Raw genomic sequence first — 22372 nt, 5'->3', positions numbered from 1 at the left:
ATTCTCTGCAGATCCCAAATAAACCCATCTTTGCTGGAGAAATATCTGGCAGTGTGTTTCAGGTCAACAGTCCCATGTTGCACAGTAGCCCTTGGGCCTCCCGGAACTCAGCCGTGGCCTGGAAGGAGGCCAGGCAGTTGGGGGTTGGTCACGAATTCACATTCCTCACGACCTGGCACATGGTGTGGATCGCCAGGGAGGAATTAAGCAATAGGCAGGGAGTCCTTCACCTTGGTGGGGCTGTGTCTGCCCTTTGCAGTTGGTGCTCTACATCAACATAGCGGTGCAGGGGCTGCTGGCTGGCAGGGCTGCTATGCTTGGGGATCCAGAGCCAGAGTTTGTTCAACGGGAACTGTGGGAGGACATTAAGGGAACTAGTAGGAGAGTGAAAACACCCACCATGGGGCACTGGTGGGATGCTAGGGGTAGGCTAAAAGCTGGAGGACAACCAAGTCACAAGACTGAAGGTGTATGACATCCAAAAGTGGGTGGTCAGGGCTTCCCTGGTGGCGCAGTGGTTGAGAGTTCGCCTGCCAATGCAGGGGACACGGGTTCGTGCCCTGGTCCGGGAAGATCCCACATGTCGCGGAGCGGCTGGGCCCGTGAGCCATGGCTGCTGAGCCTGCGCATCCGGAGCCTGTGCTCCGCAAAGGGAGAGGCCACAACAGTGAGAGGCCCAGGTACCGCAAAAAAAAAAAAGTGGGTGGTCAAAAAGAGAGTGGAAGTTAAAGCTGGGAGCCCACTTCCCTGCTGGCCCCCCAGAGTATCCCAGCAGGTGGCCGGCCCGTCTCCTCCTTGCTCCCTTGCGAGACAAAGTGGTCCCTGACTACATTCTGTGCTTTCTCACCTAACACTTAAACATGTAGGAAAAGATAAAAGATGTGTGTCTCCAGCTGGGGGAGAGCAACACCACAGTAAGCTGACCCCTTTTACTAGGCTTATTCAGGAGGTCCCCAGAGGCCCCCTGAATTGCTGAGGGATGGAAACAGCAAACCTTTGGAGTGACAGGAACACTCAAGGGGAATAACCATCAGACATGTAAGCTCAGTGTGAAGTCCACTGCACATCCGGTCTTTCCTGAGGAGGGATGGACCCTAAAGACCTGTGAACAGCCAGACAGGAAGTTCTCCCCTCCTGCCCCCTTCTGCCCTGAGGGGTCCACCCTCGGGTGCTATCCAGGGTTCCTGGTGTCCCCAGATCCCAAGATGAAGCTGAAGGTCATCACTGGAGGAGGTCAGAACACTTCTCTCTGACACCCCCCTCCCCCCAGCCCCATTCCCATCACACACACCAGGTTCTGGGTTGCGGGATGAAGTTTATTAGGATGTGGACCGTTTGTGTAACTACAGCACGGACGAGGCTTAGCTGCCAAAACTAATCACATAAATAATCTCAATGTAATAAATTATTTGAACCATACAACTTTATCTGACATACTGTTTGACCTTCGACCCTCCCAGTGTTCCTTCCAAGGGCCCCTCATGTCATGTCCAGCCCCGCAAAGCCCAAAGCTCTGATCAGAGGTTACGCTCCTTGCTGCTAAGGGCGGGGGTGTTACCTGCCTGCCCCATCCGACTGCAACATCCCTCTCCTGACATCAATCTTCAGAAAACGACAACGCGCTCCCACGTCTAGGTCCCTTTGCTCCTCTTCAAGTATTTTCTTTCCCTTTTTTTTTTTTAAGATTTATTTTTATTTATTTATATATTTTGGCTACGTCAGGTCTTAGTTGAGACACATGGGATCTTTAGTTGCGACATGCAGGTGGGATCTAGTTCCCCAACCAGGGATCGAACCCAGGCCCCCTGCGCTGGGAGCACAAGTCTCACCCACTGGACCACCCTGGAAGTCCCCAAAGTATTTTCAATAGACACTATTTTATTCATTCTTTTGAGATCCTTATAAAAATTATACACATATGTTCATCTCTGCATATACATACATTTGTAATTTTTCACCAAATCAACACAATTTCCCCACATCTGGTATATAAAACATAATGGCCTCAAATTATTGTTTTCCCTTACCCTTTTTGCCCTTCTCTAAACTCTTTTTCCCCTGGCTTTCTGTGTATTTTCTAGACCTCTCATTTCTTCTTACCTAAAGGCCACATAGCTCCAAATCTGTGTTGGGCTTCGTGAGATCATCGTTCTTTTCTGCAAATCTCTCGTTTGTCCACAATTCTGCTCCATGAGTCTCCCTCACTACCTGCACAGTCATATTCTCTGGCACTTCCCATCTCTCTTTTCCCACCCCCTTCTAAGCAGGAGATTTCTCGTAAGAGAGAGTGGAATCACCATGAGTATAAATCTGGCCACTGGCCCCAGACTGAATGGCCAAAGCCTGGTTCTGGGCAAGTCACTGACGCTCTGTGCTTCTGTTACCCTCATCTGTGTGATGGCATAAGTCATAGTACCTTCTTCTGGGTTGCTGCAAAGACTGAGTTAATATGTGAAACGCCCTTTGGAGCAGGGCCTGGCACATAATAACCTCTGCTATTATCAGCGTGACTTCAACAGATGTTTTTATTTAACGACTGACACCAGCTCTGATGTCTCATCGTTCTGAGGTCTCTGCAGTCATCAGTCTTCATCAGCTAATCTTTCTCTTTCAGGAGAGACACTTAGGACACCGTTCCCGACAGCTTCCTGTTCCTCTACTCTGCACCGTATCTGATTTATGGCTTGTCCATTATGGGAGTTAGGTTGGGTAGATAACATCCCCTCTCTCACAGAGAGGGGAAATAAGGCCCAGAGATGTGAACCAGCTTTCCCAAACATACATACCTAATCAGTGGCACCGCCAAAACAACCCCATCTCAGTTCATAGGAAAGATCTGCCTTTTCTTTTCTTTTCTTTTCTTTTTTTTTGTTTTTCTTTTTGTTCGTTCAATACTGAATTTGATCATTTTCATTTTAGATCTGCCTTTTCTTACAGGACGTGTACTGCAGAAACTTGCCAGACAATATAACCTTCAACTCCCATCAATTCAGCACAAAAACACTTCCGGAAGGATATGCGCTCCACTTACTTATTCTAGATGCTCTAACATCTGTCTTTGGATTAAATTATACCACCAGAGTTATATACCTGGCCCCGTTGTTCAGCCACCTGGCACCCATGGGACTCCCCTCTTTAGAGTACCTGCTCTCTGGCCACCTGCCTTCAATTCCCTCCTCAGATGGACACAAGCCTCTTCCCAGCATCTTCACGGGCCTCTCCGTCAGAGGGCGAGCCTCACAGCAGGTGTGGACGGCCCTTGGACTCTTGCGGGGAACCAGGACCTGCCCTCAGGGCTGCGGACCGGGAATCTCTGTATTCTTTTGGAAGGACTAATTCCTCTTCGGGTCACTATAGATGTTATACAGTCTTCTGGCTATGTTTTTCTTTTTTTTCTATTTGTTGCTAGAACACTCAGCGTTCCCTCACAAATTTACCACCTCATGGCAGTGTGTTGTACCAACCAGACGCCGACCTTCTCTTACTTTTCCTGCTCTTATTTTCCCTTAACTCAAACACCCTGTTCATCAAAGCTTGGTAGAGTGTGCATATTTTTGTATCTGTGTGCATATATTTGTACCTTCTATCCTGTTTGCATAGGGCTGCATAGAAAACAAGAGAAAAGAGTAAAAGACTTCATCAACCACATGATGGGCCAGGGGAGCCCCCAAGCACACACCCTCTTCGTGCAGTTTTGTGAACCAATGATACCGATCCCAGTTAACAAGGTAACTATGGGAACCAAGCACCCGGTAGGCAGGGGTGGGCATGGCTCACCCTCCCCCCAAGATGTGCATTCTTGGCACTTGCCTGGAGGGTAGAGGAACGTGTGCTTTGCGTCCTGGTTTCCTGCAAGCTCCTTTATTTTTGGCCCGCGACAGGGATTGAACCAGGCCCCCAGCAGTGAGAGCAAGGAGTCTTAACCACTGGACCACCAGGGAATTCCCTCCTGCAAGCTCCTTAACTGGACTCTGGATGCAGGCCCATATAGCTCAGTCTCTTATCTTCCATGCCCCCCCTGTGGCTTGAGGATTTCCCAGAGTGCACGAGCTCCAAGGATGCACAGATCCCGGGGGTCACTACACTAACCCACATGGTCCCACCGGATTTCTGAATCAGCTTGAAGGTGACACAATTCCCGACTTAAGGTGTGCAGCTTGATTCGGGAGGCTCCCTTGGCCCGTCTTGGGGTACAGTCTATGAATTTCTGAGACTCAGGGCTCCGCCCGGAATTAGACCTCAGTGGCCTGGACAAAACCACCCGCAACACTCAGTGAAAACGCTTGAATTGACAGTCATCAAAACGAGGCCAAAGGCATCCAGAATTTTCCAGAAAGGGAAGTTCTGATGGAGGCCCGGGCCGAGCAGCCTCCTCCTTGAACATCTCAACACAGACACACCTGGAAACAACCACATTTTGCTTTATTAGGCGTTCCATGGTAATATAACACAGAGTTCTTAAGGAATAATAAACACGAGACTTGTTTTTTTTACCATAATTATTTTGCCATTAAGACAGTGGTAACAAAAAAAAAAAAAAAAAGTACTCTTCTGGCTACACACATAATCAGCTTTAGCACTGAAAGTTCCTCCACTCGTGGGTCACAATCACAATTCCAAGGATTAAAAACCATCTATGATTAAATCCTACACTGGTTTAGAGCATCAGGTCACTGCAGTTATTCAGTTCTGAGACACGGTCAATTTATTTTAGCATTTACACATGACATTCATTTAACAGACACACAAAGCAAGCCAACAGGTAAACATGCTTACACAGCCTGCGGAAATCTTCAGGTTTTAAGTTGTTTGAAGGAAACAATGGAAACAACCGAAATGACCATCATGGAAAAACAGGAAGACTCAAGTGAAGAGAAGAGAGCTGCAAGCGTTTCTCAGAATTGAAACAAAATTTTTTTTCCGACTGGTTCAAATTCCCTCGAAGGGCAGATGAGAAGAAAAAAAGCAAATATATTAAGTTAACCAATTATTCTTTAAAAGTGCAATTTACTTTTAAAATAACAAACAACAACAACAACAACAAAAGAACCCCCAGCCATAACCCCAAAGGCAAAACATGTGGAGAGACGAGTGTCATGATGGGATGAGCTACTTCTTGATGTTACGCTTTACAAAAGCAGATTTGGTTTTATAAAAGCCTGCACACATAACGTGGCTTGGGAGGACCTGTAAACACGCTTGGAAGGAGATGCAACAAAGCTCAGCTAAGACAGGGACAAGCACGAGGCAGCGAGTGGAAAGGGTCTCCGAGACCAGGAGAGGGCGGGGTGTGGACACAAGGTCGCCTGCGGTCTCTAAGGGGCCACTCGTCAAATTTACAAGGTTTTCTCCCCACAAGAGCTCTGACTCACAAAACGGATTTTTCCTCTTGCCAACTGAAATGGTCTTTAAGTCAAATTTCCCATGGGTTTCCCGAGGTTAGCAGGCTTCCCTATGTTGCGTGATGTCTTTCTAAATAATTGGACAAGAAAACAAATTTCTTTTCCTCCAAAGTGAGAAGCCCAGTGCGCTCTGGCATCCCCAAAACTACCTAGTTGGTAAACAGCAGGCCCTCAGGGCCAGACCACCATCAGCTCAGCACCTCTGAGCTGGTGGTTGGCTTGAGGCTGACTGGCTCCCTTGGGTGTTGGGCTTGATTTACAGATTTGTTTGTGTCTTTAGCCACTTAGCATTGCACAGAGGAAAAACTCTCAGGTCCTAGAGCCTCAGACTTCTTCAACAGCTCGGCACTGTCTGAGGTCTATCCTGGGCCCGCGTGTGACAGTGTGGATAACCTGGCCCTTTTCTGCACCTGGGAAGCATCTCAAACTCAATCGCACATCCTGGAGACGTGGGTGGGTAGCGCTGGTCTTATATGGACTAGGATAGCACATTACGATGGTTGCGATGACAAAGCTCGTATCTTTCCAGGCAGGTTCGTGGGGCCACAGTAAAATGGCGGACCTGGTCACTGGAAAAGACCACGGGGGATAGAAGGCAAAAACAGCATGTCAGAGACGAAGGCTGGAAGAAACACAAAGAAAGAGCCAGACACGTGAAAATATCCATGAATGAAGAAGCAAGAGGGAGAGAGTGCAAGCAGAAGAGAGGTGAAGAGAGGAGAAGAGGATCCTCCAAAGATTTCATCTGCAGCAAAATCTAGGCCAGAAAGAAAACCTGCCCTTTATTAACAGTTGACCCAGAAGATGATGGAATGGCGGTGTGGACGCTGTACAGCCTCTCAGGAGGGACATGACGAGTCTGCCCACCACCCTGAATCAGCTTGAAGGTGACACGATTGCATCATTAGGATGTCCAGTTCAAACCCCTTGTATTAATATTGCATTAGGCTTTCCAATTTAGTATTTAAAGAAAAACAAACCTCTCCCCCCCTTCCCCTGCCCACCCCACCTGCAGCCCCACAAAGAAAAATTTTCTAAATATTTAAAAAGAAAAAGGCAGCTCTGGGCAATTCACTTTATCTTCCCCTCCCCCCGATGAAAAGGAAGATGATGCAAGCACAACAGAGGCTGGAGATGAGCAACACCCTCACTGTGATTTGCTTTGTTTCGCATGTCTGAGTGTTGGACGCAGTTCTGTGTACGGGCCTGGTGGAGAGACGCAGGTGTGATATTCGTAGATGTGTAGGGAGGTGGGTGACCAAAACTGGTGACTCCGGGTGAGGGACGGAGTGCGGGGGGCCCGAGAGAGGGAGCCCCAGGAACTGGCTGCCCCACAGTAACTATCACAGGCTCTTTAAAAAAAAAAAAAAAAAAAAAAAAGAAGGAAGGAAGGAAGGAAGGAAGTCTCCGAATGTCCTCAGGTGTCCCATCCCCCATCCCTAAGCCGACGGCGGCCCTGAACTCTAGCCCAGGCTGGTGATGTTAGCACGGCCACCAGGGGGCGCCACGATGCGCTGGGTGGTGCGGCGGGGAATGTTGTCATCAATCTGGGCACCTGGAGACGAGAGAAGATGAGGGTCAGAGAAAGCTATACGGATCCCTGCTCTAAACCGAAATAACATAGCTTGGGTTTTTTAAATTAATTTTTATTGGAGTCTAGTTGATTTACACTGGTGTGTTAGTGTCTGCTGTACAGCATAGTGAGTCAGTTATCCATATACATACCTCACTCTTTGTTAGATGCTATTTCCATCTAGGTCATTACAGAGTATTGACCTATAGGGTAGGTCCTCGCTGATTATCTATTTTACATATAGTCGTGTGTATATGTCCATCCCAATCTCCCAATGTATCCCTCCCCCCTCCCTTTCCCCCCCTTGGTAACCGTAAGTTTGGCTTCTACATCTGTGACTCTATTTCTGTTTTGTAACGAAATAACATAGCTTGGGAGAAAAAGTGTCAGGCCCATTCTTTGTCCTTCTAAAACCTCACCAAAAGTATAAGCTACAAAAAAAGGATGGGCCTCACGTGGCCTAGGAATCACACACTGAATAAAGCCATCCTTGCGGAAGCTAGTTGAATCCCATACCTAGAAAGTAAAACTGTATGTAAAAGGACACTATATTTCAGGTTTTTGAGCAACTCAGACTACATCCTGTCCCTATTCTCAGTGATCAAATCGAGTGTGGCTTTTCCAGAGGTGCATTCTGTTCCCCTAACACTATCCATCCTCTGTGTCATCAAAGATAGGAGTCATGATATTGAATATAGAATATAGTTCCTTGTGCTCTACAGTAGGACCTTGTTGTTTATCCATCCTATATATAATAGTTTACATCTGCTAGCCCCAAACTCCCACTCCATCCCTCACCCACCCCACTCCCCCTTGGCAACCACAAGTCTGTTCTCTATGTCTGTGAGTCTTTTTTTTTTTTTTAGATATTGCACAGAGAACTATATTCAATATCCTGTGATAAACCATAATGGAAAAGAATATGAAAAAGAATATATATGTATAACAGAGTCACTTTGCTGTACAGCAGAAATTAAGCTCAACATTGTAGATCAACTATACTTCAATAAAATTTTTTAAAAAATGACAGGTGTCATGATGGTCTTTATATTTCAATGGCCTGGTGAAAGACAGCACAGACTGTATCATGCCCATGTTACTTTACGGGAAAACTAATTTTCATTATTTTTAAATTTTTTGAAAATGGGTAATCTGTATATGGCAACTTTCTAAAAACCAGTATATCTGACAAGAAAAAAAAATGTATCTGCTTTACTGTTCCTTTAACCCACCATAAAAATTTAGATACGTATCTGTGACTCAAGGAACTAGAAAAGTAGGTTTTTAATCCCAGGCAAAATGAAATACTGAAGTTCAAGTAAGGAAGCTCTAAAATCTGGACTCTTCCCTCTCACCTCCCCTGACATCACATAGTTTATCCAGGCAAATAGCTGACAATTATCAAATGGCTTGATTCTAAGCAGTTTACATGTATATGAAGTCATTTAATCCTCAGAACAACCCCATGAGGTAACTACTAACATTATACCCATCTTATAGGTGAGGAGACGGGAGGCACAGTTCGAATCTGGGCTACGAAGTTAAGCTGTTGAAACTCTAGATTCCACAAGCTGAACCACTACAGTATATTGCATACGTCGGGGAGAAGAGAGTCCTAAAACACCACAATACCCTTTTTCACAATGGACATGATGCGCTGAAAAAATGTCCTCTAATATCCTGGGTATGACACACAGTGTACACATGACATTATATGTGATATAGACTCGTGTCAAGATTCTGAAACCCAACCCATCATCTGCTATGAATTACATCTCTAGTGAGTTACATCTTTGGGAAGAATAGGTCCATCATTCACTTCCACTTCTTCTCCTTCTCAAAAGTGATCCCAGACCCACCAGCAACACGGAGCACAGCCCTGCAGAACTGGGCCCTGACCAAACCATAACCATACCAGACAAGCTGAATCCAGACTGATGCAGGTTCCGGACAGGTGGGGCCTGCTGCTTGGCCGGAGACGTCTTAGCCGAGGAGGCCGGAGTGACTGTCTTGGGTGTCACAGACACCTCACACACAGGTCCATCATACAGGCCACGAGGAACCCCTCTCAGCTCTGCCAGCTGCAAAAACACAAGAGCCCCTTGACTCAGGCCACATTCACAGAGGACGCCCCCCTGGCAACCCTCCTGATGGGGAAGGAACAGGTGCCAGGATGGGCCGGTGACATTTGGGGATGGAGGGCTTTCTATGGTCGGGTACAGCAGGGACAGATGTCAGCATGAGGCAGGGCCCCTGGCTCCAGGGCAAAGCTACCCCAACATGGGTCACATAAAAACTGATAAACAGTTCTTCCTATTTTCTCCCAAGACACTTCACCTTAAACCCTGCAGGAATTCCCAAACATGCTGTGAAGAGGATCTGGTCTCACGTTCAAGACCTGGCCCCATACTTACCAATCTTACTGTCCCTTTAATTCCTTTACATCCCTACCCATTCCCTGCCTCACAGTCCCCAAGCACCAGTGCTGGAGACCGTTCACCATGTCCTGAATACTCTCTACATTTTCCATGCTCGTAACATTCTCTCTACTTAATTCCCTTGTCTCCCTTCTTTGACTTATCCAACTTCTACTTAACCTTCAAGATCCAACTCAAAATGCCCTCTCCCCATGACATTTTCCCTTAAGACTCCGCAGCAGGGCTTCCCTGGTGGTGCAGTGGTTAAGAATCTGCCTGCCAATGCAGGGGACACGGGTTCGAGCCCTCGTCCAGGAAGATCCCACATGCCACGGAGCAACTAAGCCTGTGCGCCACAACTACTGAGCCCACATGCCACAACTACTGAAGCCCGTGTGCCTAGAGCCCATGCTCCACAACAAAGAGTAGCCCCTGCTTGCCACAACTACAGAAAGCCCGCGGACAGCAACGAAGACCCAACACGGCCAAAAATAAATAAATAAAATAAATTTATTTAAAAAAAAAAAGACTCCGCAGCAGCGGTTCCCTCCTGAATCTCATCACACACTCCTCATGACAGCAGTCTCACTTCAATCTGGCTGGCTGCAGACATGCCTGGCTCCTCCGCTGGCATTCTGAACTCCAGGAATAAAAAGACTGTGTTTCCCTTATCTATGAATCCTCTGTATATACCTCAGTAGTCTGACTCAAGGTGCTTAGTGATTTTGGAATTGAACTTAATCCACGATAGATCAGAGGTACTCACCCTGCTCCTTGCCTTGATACGCTTATAAACAAAGTCAGGGAAGGGCTTCCGGGGGATGTAGCGCCCAGAGCCTTCGGTGACATGAAGGGTGCCGTCTTCCAGAACAATCTTCCCCTGGCTGATGACCACCAGGGGAGAGCCACGGCACTCCATGCCTTCGAAGATGTTGTATTCGAGAGACTAGAGGAAGGGAACACAGTAAACTTCAGAATCCACCCTCCATCCTGGCGAGATCTCATCGATCTGGCGGCACCCATGACGCAACATCACTCGGACGAAAGAAAAGCCCAGAGATGAACTCCCTCTCCTGACTGGCCACCCAACAGGACTTAATCTCTATGTCTTAATTCTGTCTAGAACATGGAATAATCTTTCCTACCTCTCAAAAATTTGCGTTTGTTCATTCCTGGGTTTCGGCACCAAAAAAAAAAAAAAAAAAAAAATTGGGGGGTAACAATAATTGAACAGAAAAATCGTATGGAAAAGCAGGAGGGTTTGTAAATGCCACACGAATGTAAGAAAATGATGCCTCGTATTAGCGGTGACTTTGTTCTTACTAACTCAAGCTCCAATCAGGTTAAAATCCCAAGAAGCCTTCTCTGACCAAGTTCTAAATTTAATCTTGAAATGAGCCATCCACGAGTAGGTTTTCCCACTGGTTTGCCTGGATTTCCAATCTCTTAAAGAGATGTGGTCAAGCTGACGTTCCTAAATGAAAGGACTGTGGTAACTCCAGAGACAGGCCTTTGATAAAATGTTTGAGGTTTAATTTCCCAACAAGGCAGCCATCCTTTTAGTTTCCAGCTTTTCACGGTGAAAGGGGGACGTATCCACGTGCCCTCTTGGAAACTATGTGGGGTCTCTGAGTGAGTTTGTTGCTGTGACAACAGGAAATAGGGGCACTACAGTCAATGGTAAAACCTCAACTCCTCCACTGCTTCTTCCCCAGATTCCAGACGCCTGCCCTGCTCACAGGTACATGTGGCCGGACCTGGAGAATTAATAGGCAGCTCCACCCATAAAAAGCAGCTGGGCTTCTGGGGAGATTCAGACCAGGTTATCAGCACTGAAGAGTCCGTCTGTGACTAGAGCTGTTGCACTGCCATTCAGGGTAACAACCCCTGCCTGGTGCAGAGGCTGGTGAGCATGGAGAAGCCCCAGGCTGGCTCTACAGCTCACATTCGACCAGTGGTGTTGATAGAAAAGGGCAACAGGGGGCTGGCAGCCCTACTCAGAGACTCAAAGGAGTAACGTGGAAGCTACTGAAGGAATGAGGGAAAGAGGTACCTGGGGGAGGGAAGGGGTCTCTACACGTGGATTCCCGGGACCAAATTCCCAGGACCAAAGTGTGTCCCCCCACCAAGCTTTTCATCGGTTCTAAGACGCTCATCCCTGAAATGAGAATGTGTCTCACAGCACGTGGAGCTGCACAGGCAGTGTCAGCCCAGGCTGAACCGAGTCCTTCCAGGGAATTGGGGTCAGCTTTTCCCACTGGCCTGGGGAATGACCACACCGGGGCCGTCTTATGAGAAAGTCTCCGCCTCTGGTTTTTCTGGACCATTGCTGGATGCAGGACTCAGACCACCAACTTGCCTGACTCAGTTCAGAGGAGCCATTTTTGCCCTTTCTGCACCCAATGCCAAGGTCGAGGAAGGCAATATTCTTTGCCACACTTTCTATCTGGCAGATCCACATCTCATTATCCCAAACTCGGAACGAGCTGGCCCTCGGCAGCACTATTTTTAAAGGAGTTTTGCATTAGACTCCTCCTCCTGGGTATGTTTTCTTTCACAGCAGCGCCTAAACTAATGGAATATCTTAAAATCAGTGGCAACTTAGATCTGGTGAAATTCAGGAGTTGTGTGACTCCAGGCAGATCCAATTAATCCTGCCTCAGACCTTCAGTCTTTTCACTTGCCTCCCGTGCAAGGCTTATGTGAAAAGGACAACACAAGAAGCATCATATGGGTGTAGATTACCAGCAGAGAATTCGGTCCACTCTGAAATGACCTTTGAAAGGGTCATCCTTTAAGGGGTGAATCGAGCCCCATCTCTTCCATGTTCCTGCATGGCTGTCTATACAAGCTCCTCTTGTGACCTCCTGGAGTCATGGAGACAACTTTGGCCATGGTACCATCGGCCTGGGGCCCACATCCCAGGTCTGCTCTTGGCCAGCTGAGTGACTTTGGACAAATCCCTTGCACTGATCTGAGATCCAGCATCCTCATCTATGAGGGGACACGGCCCACCTTACAGAAATGATGCTAGGATCACAAGAAATAAAAGGAACAAAAGCATCTAGCCCACTACTCAGCACTAGGTAGGCATTTAGAAAATCCCTGATCGACTGTCTGGTTTTTTATTGCACTCTCCCAACAAGACTGCAAGCCCTTTAGTGTCGGAAGACATCCTAAGACGCAGACATTGAGTTTAGTTGCCTATAAATGACTGACCACAGTGCCCAGAAGAGCTTTGGGCCACCTCCCAGTCTTCAAAGATGGGGGAACCAGTCCCATGACTCTAAGTGACTTAAAATTAACAAGTTCAATGGTCAGATCACAGCTCGGGGCATTCAGAGCCTACTCTGTCCAACTGTGAGGCACTGAGCCTTCATCACTTACCAGGTAGAGACATTTTTAACCTCTATCCACATAGGTTTCCTAAAATGACTCATCTGGCTGGATGCTTGGCAAATCCAGCAGAGGCTTAGCAACAGCGCTGTCAACAAGAGTTAGCTAGCTACTCCAAATTAAAGTTAACTAGCCCCATGGTAGGAAACACTGTATCACACGGGGAAAGCCTCTTGCTCGCGTTCTCCCAGATAATTAAAGCTGCACAAGCATGCTTAGTGTGGGCTCTTTCAAACAGGTGAGGATGGGCAAGAGGCACTTCTAGAAGCCATGATTTCCTATATGGGGTTGCCTGGGGGTAAAGCCAGGGCAGTGCTACTGAATGTCCAGAGAGCAGCATCTGTCTTCTCAAATCATCACTCCTTTACATCCTGTCTTGCGCTGGGTTAAGAACTCCAAACGCAGGCTCCCTAGCTAGGTCATCTGCAGCTTACACGATGAGTCCGGTCTGCCCTTTCCATTACCTCTGGGGAGGGGGACTCTGGAAGGGAAGAGGAGCATGTTGTCCCTCTAACCCTGACCAAGAGGCTGCACACGCAGTCTGGCAGGGAAGAGCCCTGGACAATTTTGGGTTCTAATTCTGGCTCCACCGCAAAATAGCTATGTAATGTTAGACTGGTCACTTAAGCTCTCTAAGGGTCCGTTTATTTATCTTCCCGATTGGGATAATAATACCATCCCTTTATTGAGAAGGCCAAATGAAAGGGTAAATGGAGCTGTGATGCTAAATGCATAGGAAGAGATAGGTTCACCAGGCAGGTCCCTAGGACCCCTGCCCATAAAGAAGCCAATTCTGGACCCCCGGGAGGTTATGATCTAAGTCACAAGTTGGTGCGGCTGTAAGGCTCTGCTGCGTAGCTAAGCCAGCCAGTGTGGAAGAAGGGAAGAGCCAACTATTAATACTGAGAGCCGAGCAGCCTTCCCTAAAGGCACCCACCATCCTGGCACCCACGGGCGCCAGGGCACCTCAAGTCCCTCGGCCCAAAGGAGAAAGAGGACCGGGATTTGGCCAAGAGTCCAGTGCTGTCCTGGAGAAATGCCAGAAGCCCAGCCCTGAGCTGGCCCTTGGAGGAGGTGTCGGGACTTGCTGGCCCAGGCCACCTGGGGTGGGCAATCTAGAATCAGATTCCCCATTGAGCAGGCTTTCAATTTAGACCTTGAACTTGAAGAGCCTCTTCATTCACTAAGAATTCACTTCAAGAGTCATACGGGTTTCTGACATAAAACACTCTGTCCTAGGTCCATTTCTTTTCCAAAGCTCTCCCTTTGTCCTTGGCCTCTCAGTATTAAACAGACACACACAATTTCTTCTACGAAGAACCAATGGTACCTACACCTCTACCTAATGCCCACTGACCTTGCAGAATCACAGGACACCCAGGGGCCTCGTCTAAGCTCCTCATTCTCAGCTGACGAGCCTGAGACATGACATGAGGTCACCTGCCCAGGGTCCCATTAACAAGACAGGGCATCCCCAATCTCCGCAGTCTAGACCGAAAGGCAAGAGACACCCCAGAACTGCAGATCCTAAACTCCTAATCAGAACGGCTGCCAGAGTATTTCTTCTATTTCTTCAAAGTCAATTCATTCCTTTAGGACATAAGAGCATCTGCCTTTTAGGCTTTCGGACGACAACACTGACATGAGAAAACAGTTGCTTCAAAGAATAAAAGTGCCCAGTGGGCATCTCGGGAGTGGACATTTGAATGTTTTATTTGGATCCCTTGCACCAAGGGACGCCATGAGAGGTGCTGCACCAAACTATTAAAATGGAATGCTGCCTGACTTCTAGAAGCTTCTGACGTGCAGGCATGACGCTGGAGGCTCTGAAGGTCCATAGATAGAGACCTCTATCCAGAGAGAGGCCATCGTACTCCAAAGTGATAAGATTAACAGTCTTATTGACCTCACTAACGAAAAGGAAAGAGCTATTTTTTCTCAGTAAATTGCAAGTTATAACATCCTGGGGAAGAGTTCTTTCCTATCACAGTGAGTTCTTTTCATAAATCCTGAGGACTCTCCCTGCCTCTGTCCCTTTCTGTGACTGTAGTTCGTTTGGACTGGGCCCACGTGGCCTTACACTGTTGTGGGTCTTGGCAGAGACGGTTTTCACGCTGTCAGGGTCCCAGATGACCAGGTCAGCATCGGATCCCACAGCAATGCGGCCTTTCCGGGGGTAAAGGTTGAACACTTTGGCTGCATTGGTGCTGGTCACGGCCACAAACTGGTTCTCGTCCATCTTCCCAGTGACCTGAGGAGGACAACACACACATGCACAACACGCACGCACACAACAGAAGCAGACTAAAAAGTTGAAGGGTGGAATACTACTTAGCCATAAAAAGGAACACACTTTTGATACACACAACAACTTGGATACTAAAGGCATCATACGGAGTGAAAAAAACAACCTCCAAAGGTCACATACTGTATGATTTCATTTCTGCAACGTTGGCAAAATAACCAGGTTATAGAGATGGACAGACCAGGGGTGAGACGGAGATTCTTCCAAGGGTTAGGGGTGGGTGTGACTATAAAGGGGCAGTAGGAGAGGGGTCTCTGTGGTGACGGAGGGCATCTCTACCTTGATTGAGGTGATGGTTACATGGATCTACGTATGACAAAATGGCACAGAACTATACACACACGTGGCAGCACTGTCGATCTCTGGGTTTGGATATCTCTCTCTAATTATGTAAGACGTAACCATGGGGGAAACTGGGTGAAGGGTACTCAGGACCTCTCTGTCCTATCTCTGCAAGTTCCTCTGGATCTATAATCATTTCAAAGTAAAAAGTTTTAAAAAAAAATTTGAAGGGGCTGCAGGGCCTCTTCAGGAAACATCATTTGGCTTATGTCCTCTTCAAAGATACAGGCACAGACCTTGTAGGCCAGCTAACATGGCAGTCTCAGCCGCCCGTCCCGCAGCAAACCCTGGGTGCCAATCACACTCCCCATGTCCTGCCCCCCACCTTCTCGTCTCTACCACTTGCGCCTCATGTCCCTTTAAGTGCAGAATTTGAGGAGATGAATGCATTTCTCCGAGTTAGGAAACCTGCTCTAAATGCAACAGAAAAATGGCCAAAGGAAATGAGCAGGTAGTAAGAGGGAGAGAAAAATACAAATGGCCAAAAACATACAAAAGAAATATACACTTTTGTCAGTCACTGAAGAGACTGAATGTAAAACAATGAGACACAACATTCACCAATCAAATCGGTGATACTTTGGGTTTTTTGATGATAACACCAATTCAGACCTGGTAGGAGTAACTGGGCAATGCCACATATTGCTGGCAGCATACAAATTGGTGCAATCTTTTTGGAAGGAATTTTGACAATATATATCAAAAGCCTTAAAAATGTGCACACCCCTTGACCCAGCACTACCACTTCTAGAAGTTTCTCCTACAAGCATCATTAAAGATGTATCCAAGGATGTAGCTATAAGGGTGTTCATCCCAGTAAGAAAATCAGAAACAACATAAGTGACCAACCAAAGAATTACAAATGAATTACAGTTCAGCATTAAGATGGAATGGTCTGCTCTTAAAAACCAAGTTGTTCAAGTATGTTTAAGGATGTGGAGACGTTTTCACGCTATAGTTTTAAAAGATAGGCTGCAAAATAGTATTCCAGTCACACACTCACACACACACACACACACACACACACACACACACACGTGCAATCTCTCACTGGCAAAAAATGAAAGACATTTGCTAAAACGTTCATTGCAGTTGTATCTGAAATAGGGTGTCATAAGTGATTTTTATTTTCCTTTTGGAATAACGATACACAGTTTACATAATTGAAAAAATTCATTAAGAAACAGAAAACCTATTGTTATTACGTTTTAAAATAGTAAAAATAAAAAAACCCACAGATCCCTTAAAGGTCAGGACATGTTCAAAGCAGGCTGAGCCCAGAGAGTCCAAAAGACCATTTTAAGGAAACTGAGTCCATTTCCACGAGTGGATTAACTAAGTCATCAGGTTGCTAAGGAAGCTTTTTCTGGACTGATCGAAAGAGTCATATGGTAAAGACTGGTTTTTTCCAGTCTCTACTGGTCCACAGACGACAATGGTGACAAATACATATGGGATACTTAGGAGGAAATGACCTCTGAGGAGTGGTCTTAGATTTCCAAACCTAAGAAATATTACCACACAAGTTCCAGTTTCTAGAATTCTCTCAACTGCCGTTTCCAGGCCTGCATGAGGCCCAGGGCCCTCGGATGAGGAGGCAGGAGAAAGCTGAGCCCTCCCCCTGTGTGAGACCATCGCCCCTTACCACAGCCTTATCCCAGATGACGGACATCCGCTCCTCCGTGCCATTGGTGCCTTCAGGGATCAGGGTGAAGTTGTCCTTTCCTACGGCCTTCTGGGCAGTGTTGAAGGTACAGTGGGCACTGCCAGTGACCTGGAGATCTCCACTGGAAGGAAAACATACCACTGGCTTTTCACTAATCTTTGACCTCAGATCATCCTTGAATGTACTTTTTTTTTTCTTTTTGTGGTACGCGGGCCTCTCACTGTTGTGGCCTCTCCCGTTGTGGAGCACAGGCTCCGGACGCGCAGGCTCAGCGGCCATGGCTCACGGGCCCAGCCGCTCCGCGGCATGTGGGATCTTCCCGGACCGGGGCACGAACCCATGTCCCCTGCATCGGCAGGCAGACTCTCAACCACTGTGCCACCAGGGAAGCCCCTTGAATGTACTTTTTAATGGGCCAGGCCACTGAAAGTTTTTGACTTAACTGTCTTCCCCTCAGGAGACAGGAAATTTGGGAAGCTATGGCCTGACGCGGAAGCTTCATTCTAATGCTGTGTATCTACGTCTAGTTTGTGAGGTATCTTACGAGTGACACTGCACCACAGTAGAACCCTTTTGCTACCTCATTCATCTGCTTTGGTTGACTTTCAAGATGGCCCTGGTTTTTACCCAGAATTGCCCCCAAAAGCGTCAGGGTGACAATCCCCTGCTGCCGTCCGGCAATCCGAGTTTGGAGAACGAGGTCTCTGTTTGCAAGTTTGCTTCTGCCCACCATGTTGGAACCCGCCGGTCAGCGTGGTGCAAGGAAAGACCAAGAACGGAAGGTGGGAACAAGTCGCCAACACTCACCACGACAGCAAGGAGTTCAGAAAGTCCGGAGTGGTCGGGTCGGGGCTCAGGGGCGGGGAGGTAACAAAAGCAGCAGCCTTGGCCCAGTTCTTGCTCCAGTACTGGGAGCCGTCAGTCCCCAAGCTGGCGGTGATGGGCTCGCCATACACCACGGTCCCTGACAAACAGAGGGCAGAGCTGAGCGCTGTGCAAAGAGCGGGGAGGAAACCACCACTGCTGGGACTCACTGCCTGCCCAGAGGCCATGGCTCACGGGCCCAGCCACTCCGCGGCATGTGGGATCCTCCCAGACCGGGGCACGAACCCGCATCCCCTGCATCGGCAGGCGGGCTCTCAACCGCTGCGCCACCAGGGAAGCCCTTCTTTTTCTTTAATTTTTATTTTATATGGGAGTAGAGTTGATTAACAATGTTGTGTTAGTTTCAGGTGTACAGCAAAGTGATTCAGTTATACATATATCGATTCTTTTTCAGATTCTTTTCCCGTGCAGGTTATTACAGAGTATTGAGTAGAGTTCCCTGAGCTGTACAGTAGGTCCTTGCTGAGTACCTATTTTCTACATAGTAGTGTGTGTATGGTAATGCCAACCTCCTAATAATCCCTCCCCCTTACCCCTGCTCTTGTAACTCAACCTTCTCCCGCTAGGGGATCCCAAACATTTCCACCTCCTGTTCTGTTGATTCCCGAATCTATTCACAATCTCCAGCTCAGACTGCATTCGAACACCCAATCCCGAGCGCCATCTAGACTCTTATTTGGGGTGATGCAGGGCACCTCACACTTGACCTCACTGCTCACCAAAACATGCCCCCTGCTCTCCCAGTGTCTCCCAGCCCTTCTCCCAGTGTCCAGCTCTGGTTAATGAGCTGAGAGAGGAAACAATACGTGACATCAGTGGGATGAAGCATTTGAGAGCAAGTACGCAACTCTCCACACCTGCCCAAGAGACAGCCTGGATCCCCGAGTCACCACCCTGAGGGTCCCCAGATTCACAGCAGACTTTGTAAGAGGGCAAAGGAAAGGACTTTGCACACTTACGTTACTGAGATTTCAGAGTTTGCAGAAGCCTAGCCTAATGCAGTATATTGTCAAGAAAGAATGCTGATTTCCTGATGCTTAAATCACGTCCTCTTCTCTATCCACTCATGTCCAAGCCAGAAAATTGGGAATCATTTATATCCATCGAATGCCAATGCTTTAATGCCTTAAATGCATCCTTTCCTTTCCACTCTGCATACCTTCCCTTAAAATCGGGACTTCCTCATTCCTCCCCAGCTCACCTCCTTCCCCACCTCTTCATCCATTCTCCATGGAACTTCCAGAGTGATCGTCCTAAAACACAATCTTCCCGTGTCACTCTCTTGCATAAAATCCTCCCAAGGAGCCCTTCTGACTTCAAGGATAGAAACAAACTTCTCACTGAAGCATCTCATGCCTTTCATTGGCCGGCCTCATATCAAAACTGGTCTCTTCTCTACCATCATCCAAAAACTCCATCCCGTCCTCCACTCCAATAATCCAATAATCATTCGGTTTTAAATCTTTTGATTTTTCAGACAAAGACAAATATCATATGATATCACTCATATGTGGAATCTAATTTTTTAAAAAATGATACAAATGAACTTATTTACAAAACAGAAACAGACTCACAGATTTCAAAAACAAACTTATGGTTATCAAAGGGGAAACGTGGAGGGGAGGGATAAATTAGGAGTTTGGGATTAACATACACTACTATATATAAAATAGATAGGCAACAAGGACCTACTGTACAGCACAGGGAACTCTACTCAGTATTCTGTAGGAATCTTTATGGGGAAAAAACCTGAAAAAGAATGAATATATGCATAACTGAATCACTTTGCTGCATACCTGAAACTAACACAACACTGTACATCAACTACACGCCAATACAATTTAAAAAAAAATAAGAATCAATTTTTGATTTTTCCACTGGATGGAGATACCCTTAGGAAAGTGACTCAGTAAACGGGTGTTGAGCTGATTGAAGGGTGAGATATTTTATTAAGTAAAGGCATCAGAGCTGGAGTTTGATCCCAGGCCAGCCTCACCACCACCGGGAATTCACCTCTTCTACCTGCTCCCACCAAGGGCTCCCCCGCCCCCACAGTGGTCCTGCCAAGTGGGCCCTTTTCTCCAAACCCAGGGCCCTCAAGGCCAAACACTCCTCAGTCTGGAATGCGTCTCCTTTCCTCTCCGCGGCCTCTTCCAAGACTTTATCTCTTGGTAACACAGCACTACACCCACTCTGGGACAGCCGCTGCCCTGAGAGCTGGCTCCGGGAGCTGGCCCCTACCCTGACCCCAGCCTCAGGAATCTCACAAAGGACGCTCTGTTCCGCCAGGGAGTGTTAGAGGCCCTAGAGGCCCGGCAGGCAGCTCACTTGAGGAAATCGGTGACAATCCCCAAGCAGGAGGGAGGGCTCCAGCACTCAGGGGAAGCCTCCCTCTGAAGGAAGCCCCAGGAAGAGAAGGGTAATGCTCAGAATCACCTGGAAGGTCCCCAGCATTCCTGACCTACTCAAAGCCTCCCAGGCACGATGGGGTCAAGGAGCTGCTGGGCAGCTGCAAAAACCACTCTAGCTCATCCCAAAGGAGTAAAACCCCGCAACAAGAAGGCCTCGGCTGCTGCAGGTACACGTCTATGAAATGCAAATGGCTGACCAGGCCCCAGCTCCCCCAGGGGCCACAGTTTTCGACTGGAGCATCGGCCAGAATTGGCTGACCTGAGGGTAGCTCTTCCAAGCCAGCCAAGTCTGGAGGTCCCACGGGCTATTGACTGAGCATGAAGGTGAGGTCTGGGCGAGTCACTAGGAAAACAAAGGATCCGCAACCCTAAAGGTTTCCTGGCTTTGTGGACATGAAACCAATCAAGGGACAGAACTGCCTGGAGAAAGAGTGGCTGCCAGTCTTTGGACATCCTTGCACGAGCATCAGTAGTTTCCTGATTTCCCGTAATTTGATATTCCTCACCCTCTCCCTGAATCCGCACTTCAGTCCTGCCTTTGGAAACTTGAGTACAAGGAGGGGCTGGTTCCTGGAATGTGTCCTGAATCCTACAAGTGTGAGTGCCCTTGACCTCGGCCTTCATCTTACTCTGCAAAATACAAGTCAGATTTGGGTGGAGGAGCCGGTAGAGGAGACAGGGCCCGTCCCCTCCATGCCCCGGCCCACGCACCTCGCCGCAAGGGAATGAACTCGGCCTTCGGCCTATGCAAAACCCAGACGTGGTCAGAATTCAAGGCCACTGCTGACCAGACCTGCCTCCTTAGACCAAGGCAGAGCCAGGACTCCTGGGCCGGGGCCAAGCAAAGATGTGGGCACTTAGAGAAGGAGAAAGACATCTTTCTTTTTTTAAAAATTGGAGTATAGCTGCTTTACAACGGTGTGTTAGTTTCTGCTGTGTAACAAAGTGACTCAGCTCTATGTATACATATATCCCCTCCCTCCTGGACCTCCCTGTCCCTTCCCGCCTCATCCCACCCGTCTAGGTCATCACAGAGCACCGAGCTGAGCTCCCTGTGCTATACAGCAGGTTCCCACTAGCTGTCTATTTTACACACGGTGGTGTATATATGTCAATCCTAATCTCCCAATTCGTCCCACCCTCCCCTTCCCCCTTGTGCCCACATGTCCATTCTCTACGTCTGCGTCTCTATTCCTGCCCTGCAAATAGGTTCATCTGTTTCATTTTTCTAGATTCCACATATATGCGTTCATATACGATATTTGTTTTTCTCTTTCTGACTTACTGGAGTCTGTCATACAGAGTGAAGTAAGTCAGGGAGAAAGCCATCTTTGCAGCTCATTCCTGCTTTGCCCTGTTCAGGGATTCAGAGGTCCTTGCTGTCTTTTGCGTTTTCTTCTCTTCGGCCCCCAAAGGCAGGGCAGGAGTTACACCGTCCTGAGGAGGCCTCCACCTCCGCCCGTACCTCCACCTCCGCCCGTACCTCCACCTCCGCCCGTACACTGTACCTGAGACAGCCATGGATGGGCTCCTGGACCTCGGTCAGGCCGCAGACACCACTGCACTGCATGCCGGAAATAATTACCACTAATAATAATAAACCACCAAACAGGCTTCACTGGCCTTTCTGCCCTCCTCCAAACACGCTTCTGATGTTTTCTTCGTGGCAGTTAGACCTTCCTGCTCTCCTTCTGCGGGGAAAGTCTAAACTGAAGGATGTGATCCCAGGCCGGCCTTTGGCAGGCTCCCTAGGATGGCTGGGAACAGCAGGGCTGGGGGTGGTGTTTATTTACAACGGGCCTGAGTGCATTCATGAAGAATAAAGGAAGGCTGGGGGTTAGATATGTTTGACAGCTTCCGGCCGGGCGGTTAGTCATTTCCCATGAACGAGAAGCAAGAGGACAAATCCAGAGCAGAAACAACGGAAAATCGTGTGTGTGTGTGTGTGTGTGTGTGTGTGTGTGTGTGTGTGTGT

The 22372-nt window shown here is 47.9% G+C and overlaps 1 protein-coding gene across 4 annotated transcripts in view; it reads right to left on the bottom strand.

Moving 5' to 3' along the window:
* Nucleotides 1–4403: 4403 nt before the first annotated feature.
* DPYSL2 (dihydropyrimidinase like 2) overlaps nt 4404–22372 on the bottom strand; it is a 167335-nt gene continuing 149366 nt past the window's right edge. For 2 of the 4 annotated variants that reach the window (XM_027088053.1, XM_027088052.1), the window contains exons 9-14: nt 17909–18065; nt 17081–17222; nt 14869–15039; nt 10159–10338; nt 8891–9056; nt 4404–6957 (exon numbers count right to left, since the gene is read on the bottom strand). In XM_027088053.1, coding sequence (XP_026943854.1) covers nt 6866–6957; nt 8891–9056; nt 10159–10338; nt 14869–15039; nt 17081–17222; nt 17909–18065 — 908 coding nt within the window. In that variant the 3' untranslated portion in view covers nt 4404–6865. Of the gene's footprint in view, nt 6958–8890; nt 9057–10158; nt 10339–14868; nt 15040–16521; nt 17020–17050; nt 17223–17908; nt 18066–22372 lie in introns of those variants that run through there. The other 2 variants (XM_027088054.1, XM_027088055.1) reach the window with 2 other exon arrangements.

This window comes from Aethalodelphis obliquidens, unplaced genomic scaffold, assembly GCF_003676395.1.
Source record: "Aethalodelphis obliquidens isolate GAN/ISIS:26980383/991018 unplaced genomic scaffold, ASM367639v1 scaffold61, whole genome shotgun sequence".
In the NCBI taxonomy this organism is placed as follows: Eukaryota; Metazoa; Chordata; class Mammalia; order Artiodactyla; family Delphinidae; genus Aethalodelphis; species Aethalodelphis obliquidens.
This window is presented reverse-complemented; position numbering and strand designations above follow the sequence as displayed.